Source organism: Lagopus leucura, unplaced genomic scaffold (assembly GCF_019238085.1).
Source record: "Lagopus leucura isolate 7727_CA_CO unplaced genomic scaffold, USGS_WTPT01 Super-Scaffold_100157, whole genome shotgun sequence".
Classification (NCBI taxonomy): domain Eukaryota; kingdom Metazoa; phylum Chordata; class Aves; order Galliformes; family Phasianidae; genus Lagopus; species Lagopus leucura.
The window spans coordinates 45,301,944-45,321,462 of record NW_024962334.1 but is presented as its reverse complement, the minus strand read 5'-3'; the positions used below and the strand labels follow the sequence as shown (position 1 = coordinate 45,321,462).

General features: G+C 39.7%; 1 protein-coding gene across 4 annotated transcripts in view; it reads left to right on the top strand.

The window, feature by feature from the left end:
* Window positions 1–18,984, top strand: part of LOC122189528 (sodium channel protein type 5 subunit alpha-like) — a 206,878-nt gene extending 187,894 nt beyond the window's left edge. For all 4 annotated transcript variants that reach the window (XM_042888790.1, XM_042888786.1, XM_042888788.1 and 1 more), the window contains exons 22-27: window positions 3,115–3,396; window positions 10,371–10,424; window positions 11,697–11,834; window positions 12,090–12,194; window positions 12,649–12,919; window positions 14,180–18,984. In XM_042888790.1, coding sequence (XP_042744724.1) covers window positions 3,115–3,396; window positions 10,371–10,424; window positions 11,697–11,834; window positions 12,090–12,194; window positions 12,649–12,919; window positions 14,180–15,414 — 2,085 coding nt within the window. In that variant the 3' untranslated portion in view covers window positions 15,415–18,984. The remainder of the gene's footprint in view (window positions 1–3,114; window positions 3,397–10,370; window positions 10,425–11,696; window positions 11,835–12,089; window positions 12,195–12,648; window positions 12,920–14,179) is intronic.
* The last annotated feature ends 535 nt before the right edge of the window (window positions 18,985–19,519 follow it).

The following is a 19,519-nucleotide window of genomic DNA, read 5'->3' as shown; positions in this document are numbered from 1 at the left end:
GCTAGTTAGCATGATTTCATGGAAATAATTATTGTGCAACTGATATGGTCCTTTGATTTGATTACAAATTATGCTGATGACTGTTACTGCTGATATAATATCTTTAGATTACAGAGTGGAATCCGATACTACGGGACAGTTGTGATCAAAACACAAGGTTTATACCAAGCCAAATAAACATACTTCAAATTAATTTAAAATGGATGACAGATCTGAAAATTGTGATTGTAAATAGTGATGACATTGTAAATTCAGTGATGAGTGTCCCAGGTTGAGGGATCCGTCGCAGTAAGAACTGTCCTTAATCTGGACTTTAGCAGCATCTGGAAGAAAATATAACATCTTTGCTGACAAGACACAAAGTGAGCGGGGTAGTAAGTGATATTACAGATAAGGGAATTATACTGACTGATCTGGATCACGGGGAAAACCAGATCAGTTGTGCAACATGCATTTTAATAAAACCACATACATCGTATACTGCAGGAGCAGAAAAGTAGGTCAGTCTGGGAACGTTTCTTGGAAAACAGCAGATAAGAAGGACTTAGGGATTGGGGTAAACAGCACAACACAATCTTTTGGGCAGGTCTGATAAAGGAGGTGACTATTACAATCCTTCAGTATACAGGGAAATAACATCACAAACAGTGGAAAAGGGCAGTGCTTCCTTGGTTGGCAGCATTGGAATACTGGAATTCCTCCACAGCGCTGGATCTGGGCTGTTAAAAATGGGAAAGTCTCTTTCTCTAGTAGCTAGAGCTACTAGCATTATTAGAAATCCAAAGGAACCACAGCAGTTAGAAAGAAGCTCTGTTTTTTAATTACTCAAAGCAGTATTCAGTGGTAACTCCTCCACATCATAAACTGGGATGAAAGGAGAGGATATCTCTTTATCATGGAGTGCGATGATAGGGCCAAGAGTAGCAGATTTAAAATGAAATAGGGTGGGCTTGGAGTAGGAAGAGAGATCAATGAGGCACTGGCACTGCTGCCCAGAGAGCTCTGGGTGCCCCATCTGTGGAGATGCTTAAGGACAGACTGGATGGAACTTTGGGCATCCTGGTCTGGTGGGAAGTATCCTTGCCCATGGCAGGGGTTAGAGCTGGGTAGTCTTTAAGATCCCTTCTAACTCAAACTATTCCCTAATTCTAAGAATACATGTTTGTATGATTCTGTGTTTCTATGATTTTATATCTAACAGCAGGTGAATAGTGTTTCAAGCTGAGCAAACCTGACACAAAAATGTGGCACCTGCTTATAACAAAGAATACCAAGAGTAGATAATCTCATCATCCTTTTGGTCCACCATTTAAAATCAGTATAAATTAAAAATCTTTGCAAAAGCCATGCCCAAGTTTGGTTAGGAATTATAGCTGGGGCCTGGAAATATTTACGATATGTCTGGTGGCCTCAATAGCAATGGTGGGATTAACACATTGAGCAAATCTATTTCTGGATTTAAAATCTGAAGGAGCTTCATCTGGGAAGGCGATCCATGCAATCAGGATGGAGGGGGACCAGGCACAAGTGGTGCAGCATTTATACCACCATGAATTTGGGCATGAGGTGGCTCAGTTTCTAGAAGTCACTGAGAAAGTTGTTCCCCCTATCAGGCACTGGTGGAAATGAAGAGGTATAAAAACTATTCTTAAACAAGCCTGTGGATGTTGCCTTTCCATGGCAAGTTGAGCAGCTAAACTTTCAGCAGGAATTTATGATAATAACTTGCCTTCACATATTCAGGTCTTTAAGTCTTCTCACTTGTCCCAGTGCAAATGCGGAGCGTTTCCAGGAGAGCAGATGGCATCAGGCTGGTGTAAGAGCAGCAGCAGCGAGGGAAGAATCAAATCCTCTCTTCATAATTCATTTGGAGAGGTGTTGCAGGATTTGCTCCAGTCTCGTGTCATGTTTCATTATCTCTGAGTCATTGAACGTGATTCGGCAGAGGGGAAAAAGCGGGATGCAGGCATGGCCATGGCTTTCAGAGCTGGAACCTCATTGTCTGTGCCCTGTCATGGGGTTATGGGTGGAAGTGGGTGCAGAAGCAAATGTGACGTCAGCCCTGTGGCTTTGTGCTGGCACAGATGGAAATTGAACAGAAACTTTGTCCTTCATAGAAAACGACTGAAAGTTGTTTTGACAAAGGCTGAAAGTGTCTTCAAGTAAGCATTTTGGAATTTTGGGCATTTTTGATAATGCAGAAAACTTGGTTTTAAAGCAATAAAAGTAGGAACGGAAAGCATTCAAAACTGAAAGTTAAGATTGGGAGGAGGGAAAAAGGCAGTAATTGAAGTAATTAAGAATGGCCTTATAGAAGGAAAATAAAATAACGTCAGACAGTTTTTCCTATGTGAAAATTAGCTTTGTTCATAAATGCACAAAAGACAAATCTGGATTTTTATTATGTAATTTTGTATTTTGTATTGTAAATGATGCTGCTGCTATACATGCTGTACATTATTTCTTTGGCAGAAAGCTGGACAATAATACAAGAAAAGCAAAAACTGACATTTTCAATAATCAGATTCACAACTGATTAAAATTCTGTTTTTGTGGACCAATATCACCTTGTTTCAGTTTCAAAAATATAGAAAGAGAAGGCAAAGATCTTAGAGTCTGCTTACCTACATTCTTATGTATGGTTTTAAACTGGGAGTTACAGCTCTGCCTGGGTTGGTGTAGTGGATCTTTACAGCACGTCATGGGAAAACGTGAAGTCATCTTTTTGTTACATTATAATGCTTTCCCTGTTTTAATCATTTGTGTTGACCAGATAGCAGACTTTGGTTTAGTGCAGCAAAATTTATCACAGCTAGAGTTCATAGCCTAAGCAGTATGGAGGCCCAAGCTCAGTAAAAGATTTCAGATTTTTTTTCTGTGGTCTATTTGAGACACTGATGTAGCCCTGTAATTTGCAATTAATTGCATGATTATTAAAAGTGATCTGACTGAAGTGTATTATCCAGGAGGATCTGGGAGGTCACGGTGACTTTGCAGATTGCTTCTGAATTTAAAGATGCATCGGGAAAAAATGTCATCCCTCTAGAAATTACTTTTTTTTCTTCTGAAAAAATGTAAGTAATTTTGTTTTTTTTCTCCCGCATTTCACTCAAGGTGGTGGTCAATGCCCTTGTGGGAGCCATCCCTTCCATCATGAACGTTCTGCTCGTCTGCCTCATCTTCTGGCTCATCTTTAGCATCATGGGAGTCAACCTGTTTGCTGGGAAGTTTGGGAAGTGCATTAATAAGACAGAAGGAGATATGCCTTTAGACTCTAAAATTATTAACAACATGAGTGACTGCATACTCTATAACGTTTCTGGCACATTTTACTGGACAAAAGTTAAGGTGAACTTTGATAACGTTGGCGCTGGGTACCTGGCTCTCCTGCAAGTGGTAAGTACAATGACCTGAAAGTAAAATCTGATGCACAAATGTTGCTTGTTCCCGTTGATATCATCACACCATAGGATCAGGTTAATCTCTGCAGTCTTCTTCTTTTGCTCAGCCTTATTCATCAGGGGAATTCCTTTTCTCAAGTGAAAATTATTCATATACGGCATATTAATTTGGCCTAGAGATATTTATGGCAGCTTCTGGTTTTATTCTGAGTTTCTGGTGCATCACTAATGTAAGTCCTCTGGGAAGTGATTGAACTATTGAAGTGAATTAAATACTTTTTTTTTTTTTTTTTTTTTTCCAATTTTTCAATCCAGAGCAAAGTTCAGATCCAGAAACAAATAGTCTTGGTGCAGGAAGGACTGTTCACATGGGCAGAGTCCACTGGCCTTCCTGAATCACTTGAACCTTCATTATTTCCTTGTCAGGAAAAAACAAACCTCCAGCACCTTCAGTTACTCAGCTGAAGTCACTGCACAAAGCTGGAGTTGCAGAGGAATCTGTCAGTGGTGTTTGAGAAGGACACCGGTGGCTCTCATTCTGGATACTCATCCTCATTTCCTCCTGCTAAACATAATGAGTCAGCTTGAACTTAACTGTGAAACATGGTGCTGATCAGACTGTTGGAACTCCAGAGACTCTGGTCTCTCTCCAAGACTGGAGAAAGCATATTAAAGAATCTTGTTGAGGTTCAAAGCTGACTGCAGTATTTGATCTATAAAGACAACATGAGCCACTTTTATGACCTTTTTCAGCAGGAAATGTAGAACGTGGATAAAAAGGTTATGTACACAAAGACTGAACGTGCTGTATGACAGCAGAGCCTAATGGATAAAGCCACAGGAGACCATCCTCTTGTCCATGCTTTGTCACTGGCCTGCTGTGTGATCTTAGGCAAATTGTTTTCTGTTTCAGTTCCATGGGGCCCTCATGTAAAGTGGTGATAATGATATTTATTTCTGTTGCTCCTAATTTTCTCTGAAGCCTAGTGATTGCAAGGAATGGATGAATGTTAGAAGTGCTGGCTATATTGCATTTTATGTACCAAGAGTGAAACGAATACCTTGCTATATATCCTTGGACATGGATGTTGCTGTTTTGAAGTGTCTGCGATGGTACTCATCACTTCATAGATAAAATCTTGCATGCTGGGTGCTCAGTTGCTCAGTTCAGTTGTCTTAGACATCCACCATCTGTCCTTCAAAGAATATGTGGACCTCCCACAAGTCCCTTATCCTATCTTCTGCTTCTATTGTATCACCAAATGCAAATATTCTTTCTGCCAAATGTTTTTTTCCTCTATCACTGGCACATGAAATATCTTCATGAAGTAGCTCTCTTTCTTCTAGAAATGATTATTATTATATACTTGTGTTTTCTGTTCTTGGTACACATACACTTGAGTGTGTGATTTTTTGACCCCTGTCAATGGAGACTTTGCTTTCATGCTCTCTGGAAAGCAGCAGGGTTGGAATGGCATAGCCATTTAGGGTTCTTTTCATGTCATAAAGTTGAACTGAGAGCAAGCACTTTTATCTTTTGCATGTAATTATGATATTCAGCTCACTCATGCAGGGTAGATTAACTCACTTTGAACAGCTTTAATTAGATTTTCCGTTCTATATAGTGATTTCTTTGTCTTCTACTTTGACACCTAATCTAGCTGAGCAAAAATTTCCAGGTTTAAAATACTGTGCCTCACCTGAAGCTTATCTCCTCCATGACTGCATTCCAGATGTCTCATTTTTTTTGGTGAAATAAAAATGCATCAGAAGATACACCTTATATATATATATTTCTTTTTTCCTAAAGAATCCTTGAAATAAGGAGACATTCAGACTTCTCTAATAGTCAAGTTCATGAGACCTGACTCTAAGTAAATATAATGAACACAGACCTGAGCAGCTTCCATCAGATATGCACTGAAATTCTAGATGGTGTCTCATCCCTGGAGGTGTTCAGGGCCATGATGGATGGTGCTCTGGGAAACGTGATCTATTGCCTGATGCAGTCTTTGGCACCTCTGCCCACGCCTGAGGGTTAGAACTAGATGAACATAATTGGTCATGAGTTGGAGCTCAACACATTAGGAATGTGTTATTATTATCAAAGGAATAGCCTGGTACTGCTGTTTTTCAACAGAAGTTGGACTTGCTGGCCCTGCACGTTTCTTTCAAACCTATGATCTTATACTGGATAGCAGAGAAGTAGAGTTTCCACTTAATCATAGAATCATAGAATGGCTTGGGTTGGAGGGGTCATTAAGGTCACCTGGTTCCAGCTCCTTGGCTATAGGCAGGGACACCTCCCTCTAGACCAGGTTGCTCACAGCCCCATCCAGTCTGGCCTTGAATGCTTCCAAGGAGGGGACATCCACAGCCTGACTGGGCAACCTGTTCCAGTGTCTCACCAAGTAAACAGTAAAGAATTTCTTTCTAATATCTAGTCCAGCCCTCTGATCATCTTCATGGCTTTCCTCTGGACCTGCTCCTACAGCTCCATGTCCTTCCTGTGTTGGGGGCTCCAGAACTGGGCACAGTACTCCAGGTGGGGTATCACGAGGGCAGAGTATAGGGCCAGAATCACTTTCCTCGACCTGCTGGTCACACTTCTCTTGATGCAACCCAGGATATGGTTGGCCTTCTGGGCTGCAAGCACACAGTGCAGGCTCATGCTGAGTCCTTCATCAACTGACACTCCCAAATCCTTCTCTTCAGGGCTGTTCTCAAGCCATTCTCTGCCCAATATGTATCTGTACTTGGGATTGCCCTGACCCTGGTGCAGGACCTTGCGTTTGGCCTTGTTGAGCTTCATGAGGTTGGAATGGGTCTGCCTCTCAAGGCTGTTCAGGTCTCTCTGGATGGCATCCCTTCCCTCTAGCTTGGTGTTGTCTGCAGACTTGCTGTAGGTGCAGATGTATAGAAGTACAGAAAGTAAGTGCCAGAACAGTTTGCTAAACAGAAACTTGCAGAAGTACAAAAGAAGTGCCATAGCCATGGAGTCTGTGCAGGCTGGACAAGCTCATTATGGCAGGGAGAGAAGGAGTCTTAAAACCTTGCTCGGCTTCTATGGCAGATGCTGGCTCCTTCCTCCAGGAGAAAGAGCAGGAGCCAGATGCCATTAGGGTATTGATTTTGACTTTCGTCGTGCACCTGGAGCTCTTCTGTCTGCTGCTAACGACAGGCTTAGACAATAAAGTGTAAAGATGACACCCACAGAAAATGGGCCCAAACATCTGGATCTCTTTTGCCAGACTCCAGCCGAGGAGTGTCAGTTACAGACACTTCTTGCCAAATATGCTCCATATGAGCTCACATTTCATGGGCAAACTGTTGTAGGAATTGCAGGGGATCAGTTAACAGTGCAGCTCTCCTAAAAGAACAGATACGTGCTGCATCTTTGTGTGTGCTGAGACACTGTGTAGTAATGATGAGATAAGCATTTTGGTTACCACCCTCAGGGATGCAAAATATGAGCTTTTAAGTGGGGCTTGTCTCTTGAGTGTTGACATTTTCAGCTTCTTTAAATGACTCTGAATTACCCTTGGATGCCTGGATATATGTTTGAAAATCCAAATGGAAATATGTAAAACAAATTCAGTCTGCCTGACGTTCTGTCTTCACTTCTACAGCACGTTTGAAAGAAATGAAAAGCTGCTACTACAGCACCCTTAAGGCTTTCTGCTATCTAGAGGCAAACTTGCTGATAATGCCATTGACAAGTTCATGAAACTTTTTCCAAACAGCATTTGCTCTTTTCCTACCTCACTGTGGATCAGTGCTGTTTTGAAGATGCCTTAACTAATACCACTGAAGTGGTCATTCCAGTTTTAAGTTTCTCAGGCTCACTGAAGACTGTCTCACAACAGATGACTTAAGTAAGATGTAGTCTTACTCTACAAGTAAGGGAAGTATCTTATTCATGGAGAGAGGAAAAGATCTTGTTCTTGGATGGGAACAGACTTACATCAATCAGATCCTACTACTCTTTGTCACTCTGGGTCTCCAGATAGGGAATAAAAGACGATGGGAGCACTCTAAGACCAGTACACCAATCAGGAGCTGTAGAGTTAAATCAGTCCTTCAGGCAGATGGGAAGTCATGACTGAGCTGGTAAATCAGCTACAGAATGATCACAAGATAGCAGGAGGTGTCCAAGTTTACCAGGTTACATGATCTTTTGCGCTTTGCTAAACAACATGCTGCATTTTACCCTCACTGTAGCTGCAAAATGCTCAAAAAATCAGTGTACTTTTGAACAAACCTTATTTTGGTACAACCATAAAGGTTTCTCTGTGTATCCAAAGATCGGAAGCAAGCAGCAGTTCCACAAGTGCTCTCAAAGTGAGCAGAGCCCAGCAGCCATGCAAATGTCTTAGATACTCTGGTGTGTCCAGTGCTCAATAGTGCCCTCCTCATCAGCAAAATAAATGTGAGATGAATATTTTGTATAAAATTGAATGGAATGAAAAAAAAAAAAAGAAAGAAAAGAAAATGGAGTTGGTGCAGCCATCCTGAATACGTGTAATTTGGCTGTAGTGTTGGCATCTCTCTTAGCTTTCAGAAGTGTCTGCCAACAGTGAGAATGCTTGAAGAAGCATTTCAGAAATGCGAGGACCAATATTTCTGTCTTCTAAACCAGTTGTTTTTATTGCAGTATTGCAGCCTTTTTCTAGAATAAAAGAAAAAAAAAATTGTTTCCCCAGGCAAATTTGAAGGCTTGATTTATTTTAAGGTACCATTTGGTTTTACAGTGGTTTAAGGGCATCCAGTGCCGTCCCACCTCTCCTCCTCCCCACTCATTTTCTGCATTGCAGCTTCAACCATCAGTCAAATAACAGAACGTAATCCCATCCCAGGATTGTATCTGTAGATAATCTCATCACATGACAGTTTCAGTAAAAATGGTGCTTCTCTGGATAGCTTCCAGGCAGGATAATATCACAAACACTCCCATGAAGATTTTGTCACTTCCTTATCCGGAGTGTAAGTGGTTACTAATTCCAGATAATTTCTTTTCCCAGTGCTGTATTTCTTTAATTCTCAGTACTTCTTACCCTCTGCAGATGAAATGCCTAGGGAAGCTTTCCAGAAGCCTGGGAGATTTTTTCTTCTCCTCCTTCTGGACTACTGGGAAAAAGCAGAAAATTGCTGCTCTTCATTCTCTTAATATTTATTTTCATCAGGTCATTTCATCATCTGTTTTCATTGCAAACTTACAATTGTCTCTTGCTTCTGTGGTACATGTCGAGGGGCAAAATAGCTCCTCCAGAGGAAACATTCCCTCGCAAGTGGGAGAAAAGCATAGACTAAGATCGTATCATTTTGTGCCATGAGCAAAAGGATTTCTCATTGCATCCTATCCACTCTTCCTGAAGAGCAGTTTGAGCTTGAAATTGCAAGTGACTGTGATGACACCAGGAAATCATTCAGCAGATTAGAGAGAGAACAGTGGAAAAGGAAAATATTAGAACAGTTAAAGAAGATCAATGTGTCAGGTTTAAAGAAATAACAGCTGATTATTCCTGTACATACATTACATCTGAAGTGTGTTCTAATACACTGTGACACAGCACAGATTTTCCATAGAGTTCTGATTCAGGAGGTTCATCTTTTTTTATTCGGTAGATGGAAACAAACGTACTCTCTTATATGTTATTTTATATATTCTTTCTTGAGGAATAAACATGGTTGACCTCAGGTACATTTTCCTTTGAATTGGTAGTGTTCAGTGGAAAAGGGAATAGCAGCATTACCTCCAGGATTTAATTTAATAACAGAGTGGATAATGGAGCGTTTCTAAAACCACTGGATATATCCAGCTCAGCACAAATGCCTGGGTTTCTGCTGGGAATTCCTGCCTAAATTCCATATAACGTTATCTGGAATTGCATGCCTGCACAACATGGAGAAAATTCAGCCTAGCTGTCAGTAGGATTTAAAAAAACACTGGGTGTGGGTCATGCATGCTAGCGTAAATCCAATTAAATCAGTACATCTAAAAGTGCGTCGTTATCTACTCACTGATTTTATATGCAGTGTAAGTCTAAGTAGGTCAGAAGTCAAATGAGAAACAACCCCAGCAGACAATTATAAAGGTAATGTGGCTTAGACCAGAGCCGGACTGAAACCAGATATGTTTGGTATCAGTCTGTGTCTAATGAGAGGCAAATATTGACAGCAAAGAGCCATGCTTTTGCTACGGAATAACTAAAATCACTTGTGTTTCTTCTAGGAACTGACACTCCTCTGTTTTTATTATGGGCTTCAGTAAGGAGGCTGTCCTTTTAAATCTTACGTATTTTTTTAATGATTAGAAAATCTGATTTTTATTTTCATATTTTAAAAAAGGCATACCTGAATTGTGAAGCAGGCTGATTATCCTTGGCCAGGCTCACACCAGGTGCTCATTGCCCTTGTGACTTTCACGCCAGCAATGATTCATGCAACCCCATAGGCTTTGACGTTGCCTCGATTTACACTGTTTATATGCCCTTTTTTAAGAGGGCAGAATCCAAGATTCAGTGGGACCCCAAAATGTACCCAATGCTTGTCAGTCTGAATGAGTGTTAGAGATGGAATCCACCTTCCCTGGCCTGAGACCTGTGTGATACAGGCACTCTGAGTTGCCCTATGGAGTCCTGCTTCTTGCTGGTTTGAGCTTGTTAAAGTATAAAGAATTTTCTACTCCAGCTTCAGAAGACTTAATTGCCATGTTCCCCACTTCCATTAAAAGCCTCTGTTCTAGCCCTATAATTGCATCATATATCATGTTCTTATATATGATTTTAAATGACTAACTGAGCATCAACTGATGGATACACTTTACTTTAAAGGAGAAGCAATTCATTAGTTACGAAGAACATACATACTCAACACTGTGTTTTGGAAAGTCATCACAATGATGATACCATCATTTCCAGATATGCTAATTTAATATGCTCAATTATGTATTTTGTGGTTTCTTTTTAGGCCACATTTAAAGGGTGGATGGATATTATGTATGCAGCAGTGGATTCACGAGAGGTAGGTCACAGCAGTGAAAGAGATTATTTCCTTTTCCATTGACATTTGCCACATTCAGGATGTTTAACAACAGCAGCAAAAATACATGCAGGCTGCCAGTTCTATTTTACTCTGCTTGAGCCTATTGCAGACCTTCATTTTTTGCAGGTGGCACTGAAGTCTCATGACCCTGAAATTAAATCAAATGCAGCCCACAGATTTATTCAATTAATTCATCCGTTTGTCCTGGAAAACTCCCATCACATAGAGGCATCTCCAGAGTGAGGCTGAATCTACCAAAAAACCTAGATTGTCTATTCTGTTTCTTCCACTCTCCCCATTGACTGCCGTATTTGCCATGAATTGAATTTTTAATTACAGGAACCTCTTGAGAAGCACTGGGATTTTTTAAGTTTTGGTATTTTTAATGGAAGGAGGCATTGTCTCCTTTCCCTCTTTTAATTAATTTAAGGCATGAGATTACGCTTACTGTTGAATGTTGAGATAAGTACTCATGAATGAGATTTAGTCAGGTTGAATTGACCAACAGGGAGTCAAGCCTTGAAGGGAAGGACAAATGTTGAAAAAAACCTCATGGCATTAACAGAGGATCACTTTTGCATGATGTTGATTTACGCACGAAAAAGATTTGGAAAGCCAGAGCCACCCATAGTGCCACTGGGCTCCTTTGAAACATCCTGATTTTTTCCTTTCTCCATTCTATCTGAGATGGATAAGCTGATGATAACCCAGAACTCTGTGAATTTCAGACTCCAGGATTGTGCTACAGGTTTTTCAGATACTGTTCTTCCTTGGAAAAATTCTTGCTGATGTCAGCACTGTTATCAAAATGGTTTACATATTGAAGTCTCTATTAAGAAGATATAATTCTAAACACATTCACTCTAAATCCAGTGTTTTTCAGTGGCATCTAATTTTGCTGTGATCCTACTTTTGTTTCTTTCCAAGTGCCATTAGTTCATATAAGATGAGCGATAACCAGAACATCGATTCTTTTCCCCTCTGTGTTCAAACTGAGAACATTTTATAGGATTTATTCTGAAGTTGCACTTTTTGAGGCAGAGTGATTGCTGTTGACAGTATTATAAAATAGAGCTGAATTAAACATGCCATTTCAGATACCAGAGAGCGCTGACTCTGCTAGTGGGAGTTGCATTGTTTTTCCTCTTTCATAATCTTTGTTGCTGATGGATAGTTTTCTTTGGACCACATTAATATTTTGATTTGTGCAGATCTGGTGTCATTTTCATGTTTTCCCTTCTCCCTCTGCAGTGTGAGGAGCAGCCTGAATGGGAATGTAATTTATACATGTACCTGTACTTTGTGATTTTCATCATCTTCGGGTCTTTCTTCACACTGAACCTCTTCATTGGTGTAATCATAGACAATTTCAACCAACAGAAGAAAAAGATAAGTATTGAATATGCTGCACATCATCTTGTGATCACTGCTGAGACAAGGCCAAGAGATCGATTTATAAGCAGCAGCTTTGCCACATTATCCACATGATTAACATTAGCACAACTGTTCTGTGAGAATTCTACAAAATCAGAGTTGTAGCAGCCCCTCATCTCCCCACAGCAGAAGAAAATACAGCCCTGGATTTTGGATGGAGGCAGTGGGGCTCTTTTCATTGGAAATAACAGTGTTTTTCTCATCCTATACTTAGGTGGCCAGGACATCTTTATGACAGAAGAACAGAAAAAGTATTACAATGCAATGAAAAAGTTGGGATCTAAGAAACCTCAAAAGCCAATCCCAAGACCGCTGGTAAGAATGGCATAATTCAGTTGAATAACGTGTAATAGAGATTTATTTAATAGAATAAATGCTATCCCACTTCCCAGATGAAAGCCACTTTTCTTCTACATTTTATGATTTTTGACAGTATTTGCAATCCTACTTTCCTGTGTAGTATAGAATTTCCACTGTTCTGCTGTATTGACTAAAAATCCAATTTACATATGCAGTCATTCCAGTGGCCACATGTCTGCACTGAATGAATTCATGGCCTCCATCCAGTGTCTTTTTTCAGTAGTTTCAAGAATCACTAGGCGTAAATGGGTTTGAAAACTCTATCATCCAACTATCCATCATCATCTTCTTGTTTCTGAAGTGCTGGTATATAGCCTATTTTCCACTGCTTCCTGATGAATCACAAAATCATGTCATCATTTTGACATGGTTCAAATCTCCTAACTAACAATTCTTTTCTTTCCTCCAGAACAAATACCAAGGTTTTATTTTTGATGTTGTCTCAAAACAAGCCTTTGATGTCTCCATCATGATTCTCATCTGCCTTAACATGGTTACCATGATGGTAGAAACAGATGATCAAAGTCAGGAAAAAGTGAACATCCTCCACAAAATCAATATGCTTTTTGTTGCCATCTTCACTGGGGAGTGCATCTTCAAAATGCTGGCACTACGACACTACTACTTCACCAATGGTTGGAACATCTTTGACTTTGTCGTTGTGATTCTGTCTATCGTAGGTAGGTGAATCTGAATGGCAGAGAAGCACTTAAACACACTTAAACTTAAAAGGTGAATGTAAGCTTAATTAGAGAGAGTTGAAAGATTTGTGGGGAAAAAAAAATCACTCAGAGAACTGGATTCTAAGTGATTTTTAATATTTAAATACACTCAAACACTCTGACAGCAGTGATGAAGATAACAGATGTCGTTGTATCATACTACAGTACTGATTTCAATGGGCATAAGCATAAAACATGGTCCAGAACCAGCAGCATACACTTCAGCCATAACAGTCTAAGTCAGAGAAGTAAAAAAGCCGCATGAAAAGGGCACATGCAAACAGCTATTATTTTGATATTCACCTTTTATTACATAAGTGTGAAAAAGTTCTTCAGGTGAGCTGTGGGTAGGCACAGTGAATTTGGCTGCTCTCAGCTCTGTGAATGTATAGGGAACATCACTGTCACACAGCTGTTATCAGAGCCTTCATGCTGTGGGCATGTCCATGGCAGCCAGTTAAGCAGAGCCATTGTGTTGCCCATAGCTGTGTCCCATGATCTACCAGGTTGTTTCAGTGTCGGAGGAGTTGGGCCATGCCAAAAAAGCCTCTCCCAAGTAGGGGATGAGATGGCATGAGCTGGCCATGTCTCACTGCATCTGGAGACTGCTGACAGTAGACAATCTGGCCTCTGCAGGGAAGAGAGTTTAGCCACAGGAATGCAAGCTTATTTTTTGCTAGAGTAGCCTTAGCCCTTAGTTCTTTCCCAGCTCATCAGGGAGACTAGAAAAACTAATGAGCAAGCAACCAAGCCAATGTTCAGTAGGAATTTGCACCATTTTGGTTATTGCTCATGAAAACAGACCCAGCACACAGTGTTGAATCACAGAACTTGTTGACTTGCTAACATTTTGCTAACAAAAATATTTTCAAATCAGAAAACTCTTCACCAGCTGTACTCCAGATAAATGGCTCATGACCAAAAGCTGCAGATAGTTGTGTCCTGTCTGACCTGATTCTGGTTTCTCATTCCCAATAGTTGACTTTTCCCTTTATAAAACTGTAACTACCATTGACACCTTTGCTCAGTGTCTCTACAAAATTTGCATGGATTAAGAGACCGTGAAAATGCTAACAATAATGCCATTCCCTTTATCTTAGGTCTTCCAGTTTGCAGAACTTTTCATTGATTTTTTTCCGTAATCCTCATCGATTTCTTTAGAGGGAATCAGGGATTATTTCCAAGGTAATAACTTGCTGTTTGTCTTTTCTTTTCAAGGCACCGTACTTTCTGACATCATTCAGAAATACTTTTTCTCTCCCACGCTCTTCAGAGTCATTCGCTTGGCTCGAATTGGCCGGATCCTAAGACTCATCCGGGGAGCCAAAGGAATTCGAACTCTCCTTTTTGCCTTAATGATGTCCCTACCTGCTCTGTTCAACATTGGCCTCCTGCTTTTTCTGGTCATGTTCATTTATGCCATTTTTGGCATGGCTAACTTTGCCTATGTTAAGAAGGAGTATGGGATTGATGACATGTTCAACTTCCAAACTTTTGCTAACAGCATGCTCTGTCTCTTCCAAATCACAACGTCAGCTGGCTGGGATGGTCTTCTCAATCCTATTTTGAACACTGGACCACCATATTGCGACCCAAACCTTCCAAATGCAAATGGTTCAAAGGGAGACTGTGGAAGTCCTGCTGTAGGGATTTTATTCTTTGTTACTTATATCATTATATCATTTCTCATTGTTGTAAACATGTATATAGCCATTATTTTAGAGAACTTCAGTGTAGCCACTGAGGAAAGTACAGAGCCTCTAAGTGAGGATGATTTTGATATGTTCTATGAAATCTGGGAGAAGTTTGACCCTGAAGCCACTCAGTTTATTGAGTATTCTGCACTTTCAGACTTTGCAGATGCACTGTCAGAACCTTTGCGCATAGCAAAACCAAACAAAATCAAACTCATAGCAATGGACCTGCCCATGGTCAGTGGAGATAGGATCCATTGCTTGGATATTTTGTTTGCTTTTACAAAAAGGGTGCTAGGAGAATCTGGGGAGATGGATGCCCTTAAAATACAAATGGAAGAAAAGTTCATGGCAGCGAATCCATCCAAGATCTCTTACGAACCAATAACAACAACTCTCAGACGGAAACAAGAAGAGGTCTCAGCCATCGTCATCCAGCGCGCCTACAGGAGACATTTGTTTCGGCGCTCAATGAAGCAGGCATCTTACTTGTACCGACACAGAACTTTTGATGGCAGCATCCTCGAGGACGATGCACCCGAGAAGGAGGGTCTCATTGCATTCATGATGAACGAAAACTACGGCAGGCCAATAGACAAATCAGAAACCCTGTCCTCCACGTCCTTCCCTCCGTCCTACGACAGCGTTACCAGAGGTACAAGCGAGAATCTCCAGCTGAAGTTGACAGACTCGAGCAAAAGTGATGAGGCCATAGATTGTTTGCTCTCACCAGACAGAGATAAAGAATCAATTGTTTAAATGTCTGTTTAGAATGCTTTAAAATATTGTTTACAGAATGTAATGCTGTAACTACACAACAATTGAAGCAGCCTTTTTATTAAACATTAGTTGCGAAAGAAACAGTGGAGTTTTTACCCTTAACTACAGGAGTCTAATAAGTCATATAACCTCTGACCCTGCTCTTTTTGACTTGGCTCAATATTTATATTTATATATGCACAGAAAGAATCTTGGCAGGGTCATGGCTGTTATATCAATGGTGTGAATAGGAATATGCTAGACTGTAAAACAGTAAACACAGTGTATATCTATCCACAGATAAAGCCTGGCTGTATACATTCATTTAAGGTCTTACTCATATTAGTGTGTTTACTTATGGCAATGTGTGACCTTGCATTCTAAAAAGAAAAAAAATATATCACAGCTGCTGTAGCAAAATGTAACACTTACTGTATATGTTGTGAATGGTCTTTCATAAATTTATTATATTTGATATTTTTTTACTTAAAAAAGTCTCTTTTTCCATGGAGATTTAATGATCCTTACACTCTTCATGATGAACTCTGAGTCGAGGTAATAGGAATTTGCGGGATCCCGGTTGTTTGAAGAGGAAAGTTGTTGCAAAGTAAACCATTCAGTTAGCAACATTTAACTTTATTACACTCAGCCCTCCCCGCTGGGACTTGCAACTGCTCATCAGCAGGAACAGAAAAAGAAAGAAAGAAAGAAAAAAAAAAAGAAAAAAAACAGAGAAGGAAATGATAACAAAAATCATAAGAGAAATTGCTTGTTTTATCCTTCAGGAACCCAGAGAGTAATGGATTCTGTTTGTAAACCTGTTAATAAAAGCACTAATTTTTTAGTTTGTTTCAAGAATCTGCTTTGAATACTGCAATCAAACTTGCCATAGAAGTAGTGCATCACTTGTGTGTAGTGCTCAAGGCACCGTCTATGCTGGCAGAGTTAAGAGCATGGGATAGGCTATGTTTTCCCAGGAACACTGAGCTAAGCAGCCTTTTTGGAAACTCTGTGCATCAATATTACTCCAAAAATAGTATTATTAATCATAACAACACTGATTGGGTCATGAGGAATGGCTGCAGCAGTGTGTTCAATAAGGTTGGAGGGGAATCACCCCTGGATCTGTGTGTAACCTCTAAGGTTTTGAATCCTTTCTTCTCAGCGTTCATCTTTCATTTCATCAGATGGTACAGATGACTGGGGAAGGACAAGAAATACAGGAACCAATGATAAGAGTCCACTAGAAAATAGAAACATCCTCATTCCTGCAGGCAAAGGAATATTTACAGCTGATGCATCCATCAGCTTCAGGCCAAAGAAATGACAACAGAATGGAAGGTGGATGCGTGGCTGTAGAAAAGTATTAGAGGTTTTATGTGCTAACATAGCTTATTATTTATTATTAAACTTTCAGCTGTGATAGAATTTAAAAAAGTATCTATGGAATATAGAGACAATTCTGTCATTGCAGACAGGTTCTTTCTTTTTCACCTTCAGACTGATTGTACTTGGTTTGGTTGAACTTTGTGAAAAATCTTGAGATTTCTGTAATGAGCCATTGCACTTTAAGGAAGAGTAATTGTGCTTTTCACCTTGGAAAAGCAAAGATATCAAGAATGTATTTAAGGTGTATTGTGATTGACATTTAGTTACATCCCAGGTTGTAAAGGTGTCAAAATCCACATGGGGTTGGCAACGAGAATTAAAGCAACATGTTACAGCAAATTTTGTCTATGGCCATTGTTATCTGTCCTCTAAACAAGTCAAAATGTGTAAAGACAACGTGTCAAGAGGATGACTGTGTATCTGTAAATATGGGCTAATTATTCTCTCCATTCATTGAGAGGTGTCTCAGGCATTCATTTGACAGTGGGCTATTGGATAATGCAGAGGATTTGCCAGCAGGATTCCTGGGGTCTATTCCTGATTCTTGCTACGTGATTTTTAGGCAAATAATTGAACCTATCTGTGCCTCAGTTTACCCATCTGTAAAATGGGGGTAATAATACTTACCTACCTCACAGGGGTGTTGTCAGACTTTCTGGTTGCAAAGTGCTATAAGGGAATGAAACGTATTCTATAAGTATTATAATAATCATGCTCTCTTGCCCTTTTAACCCCATGTCTATGGTGTATAACATAGGGCTGTTCCTCTGGAGATTTTGTTGCCTTTAAATCTTGTATGTAATTAGATTCTAACCTAAGGGAACTACTCTTCGTTCCTTAAAGTGAAAACACTCTTTATTCTTTCCTCCCTCCTCACCATCCTTTCCCCTCACCCCCCTCCTCCCCCCAAAAAAGAAAATTGCTCAAGGCTTCTCAAATTAGAGAAACTTTATACAGATTCCCTGTGTATTTATGCTGTAATCTTATTCTGACTGTACATATCACCCAGAAAGAGTATGCGATTTTTATATTTATATGCATACACACACACACACGTATACCCATACATATATAAGTATATTGTGAGTTTGTAGAGTGACTGACACTCAGAGGACATGACTTACTGATTAAAATGTTTTGTTCTCAGTGGGATTTATCGATCATTAGAAATGAGCTGCTGCCTATAATGAAACTGTTTAATTAGGAAATAGTACATGCATTACCTGGTGAACAAGCATTTATTGGCTGACAACTGGTAAAATTATTTTCCTTTCAAAGCTTCAGAATAAAAAAAAAAAAAGGAAAAAAGCTAAGAATTAAGAGGATTTCTTATCTGATTTTTATCATTCAATATATAATATTCAAAACAAACAACAAAAAGGTCAACCTGCACATAGCAATGCTGTGTTGATCACTGTTTTACAAATATTTTAATTATTTGCAACTTACATTCAACTTATATTCTTAATAAGAGTGTGGCCCTGTGATGAATGGGATGCAATGCAAAGATAAGCTGGCAACTGGTCATACGAGAGAAGAGCTCTTCCTTGGGTCATTTCACTCATGCGTTGAACATTTCATTGCCATTGCTGTGAGACCCTGTAGTAACACTGCAATATAGCTGGTTCTGGTCTTTACCCAAAATCTGTTAAAAAATAATTGTCGATTCAAAAAATACATATGAAATTAGGTCTTAACTATAGGTGTTTACAGTGCGACTTTATTAGAAAAAAGAATGAATTGTAAATTATTTTCAAAAGCTTTGTAACAGGAAGATTGCTTTTCCATTGGGTTTTCAATTTTGTTGAACATTTATTTAAGGCTGAAAGAGAATGGTATCTTTGTATGGTATGCAGAACTCCCCTCCAAAACTTCAGATAGCCTCACTTGCAGGTTTTTATTAATGGAGATGCCAATTTGTACTCAGCAATGATATGTCCTCCCAGTACAGTGACTTAGAAAGACACTGACTTAATAGTTGGCCCACACTGTCTATAAGCATGAGTGCTACCATTTTTTATGTTGATTTGTTCAATAAAGGCTACCACGTGATTCACTCAAGCTACAAAAAGAGCAAGGAAAATATCAGCCAATATCATAGGACATATTAAGCTGTTTGTACCTGGAAAAAAAAATCAAGTTTATTATGTTTCTTTGTTAAATAAATAAGGATAACAAATATTTTCTGTGTCAATTATTTGTTATTTTATTTATGTGACTTCTCTTGCACCTTCAGCACCTTTGTTTGGGAAATGCATGGTGACTTCTGTTAGTCAGTGAATACCTCTCCAGTTCATCTTGCACAGTAAGGCTACTACAGGTTGTTAAAGGCTTGAGCCAAAGCTCGTTGATATTCATGGAGAATTTTGGGGTAAGAAAATAATTTAGTTAATGGTAGTATTGATTTATATCTACTTTAGTTACACAGATTTGGCCTTTGTTTGTTATTATTCTATTGGTTATATACTAAAATGGCCACTAAACAAAGGGCAACATGCTTCCCAAATCTTCCTCAGAGCTGGGAGGAATGTCAAGGGGGACAAGTGACCACCCTTGGAGCTCTTCCCCTAGCTCTTAGAATCATAGAATCACAGAATCATTATGGTTAGAAAAGATCGCTGAGATCCCCAAGCCCAATCCCAACCCATCCCACCGTGCCCACTGCCCACGTCCTCAGTGCCACATCTCCACGGTTCTGGAACGCATTTGGCGTGAC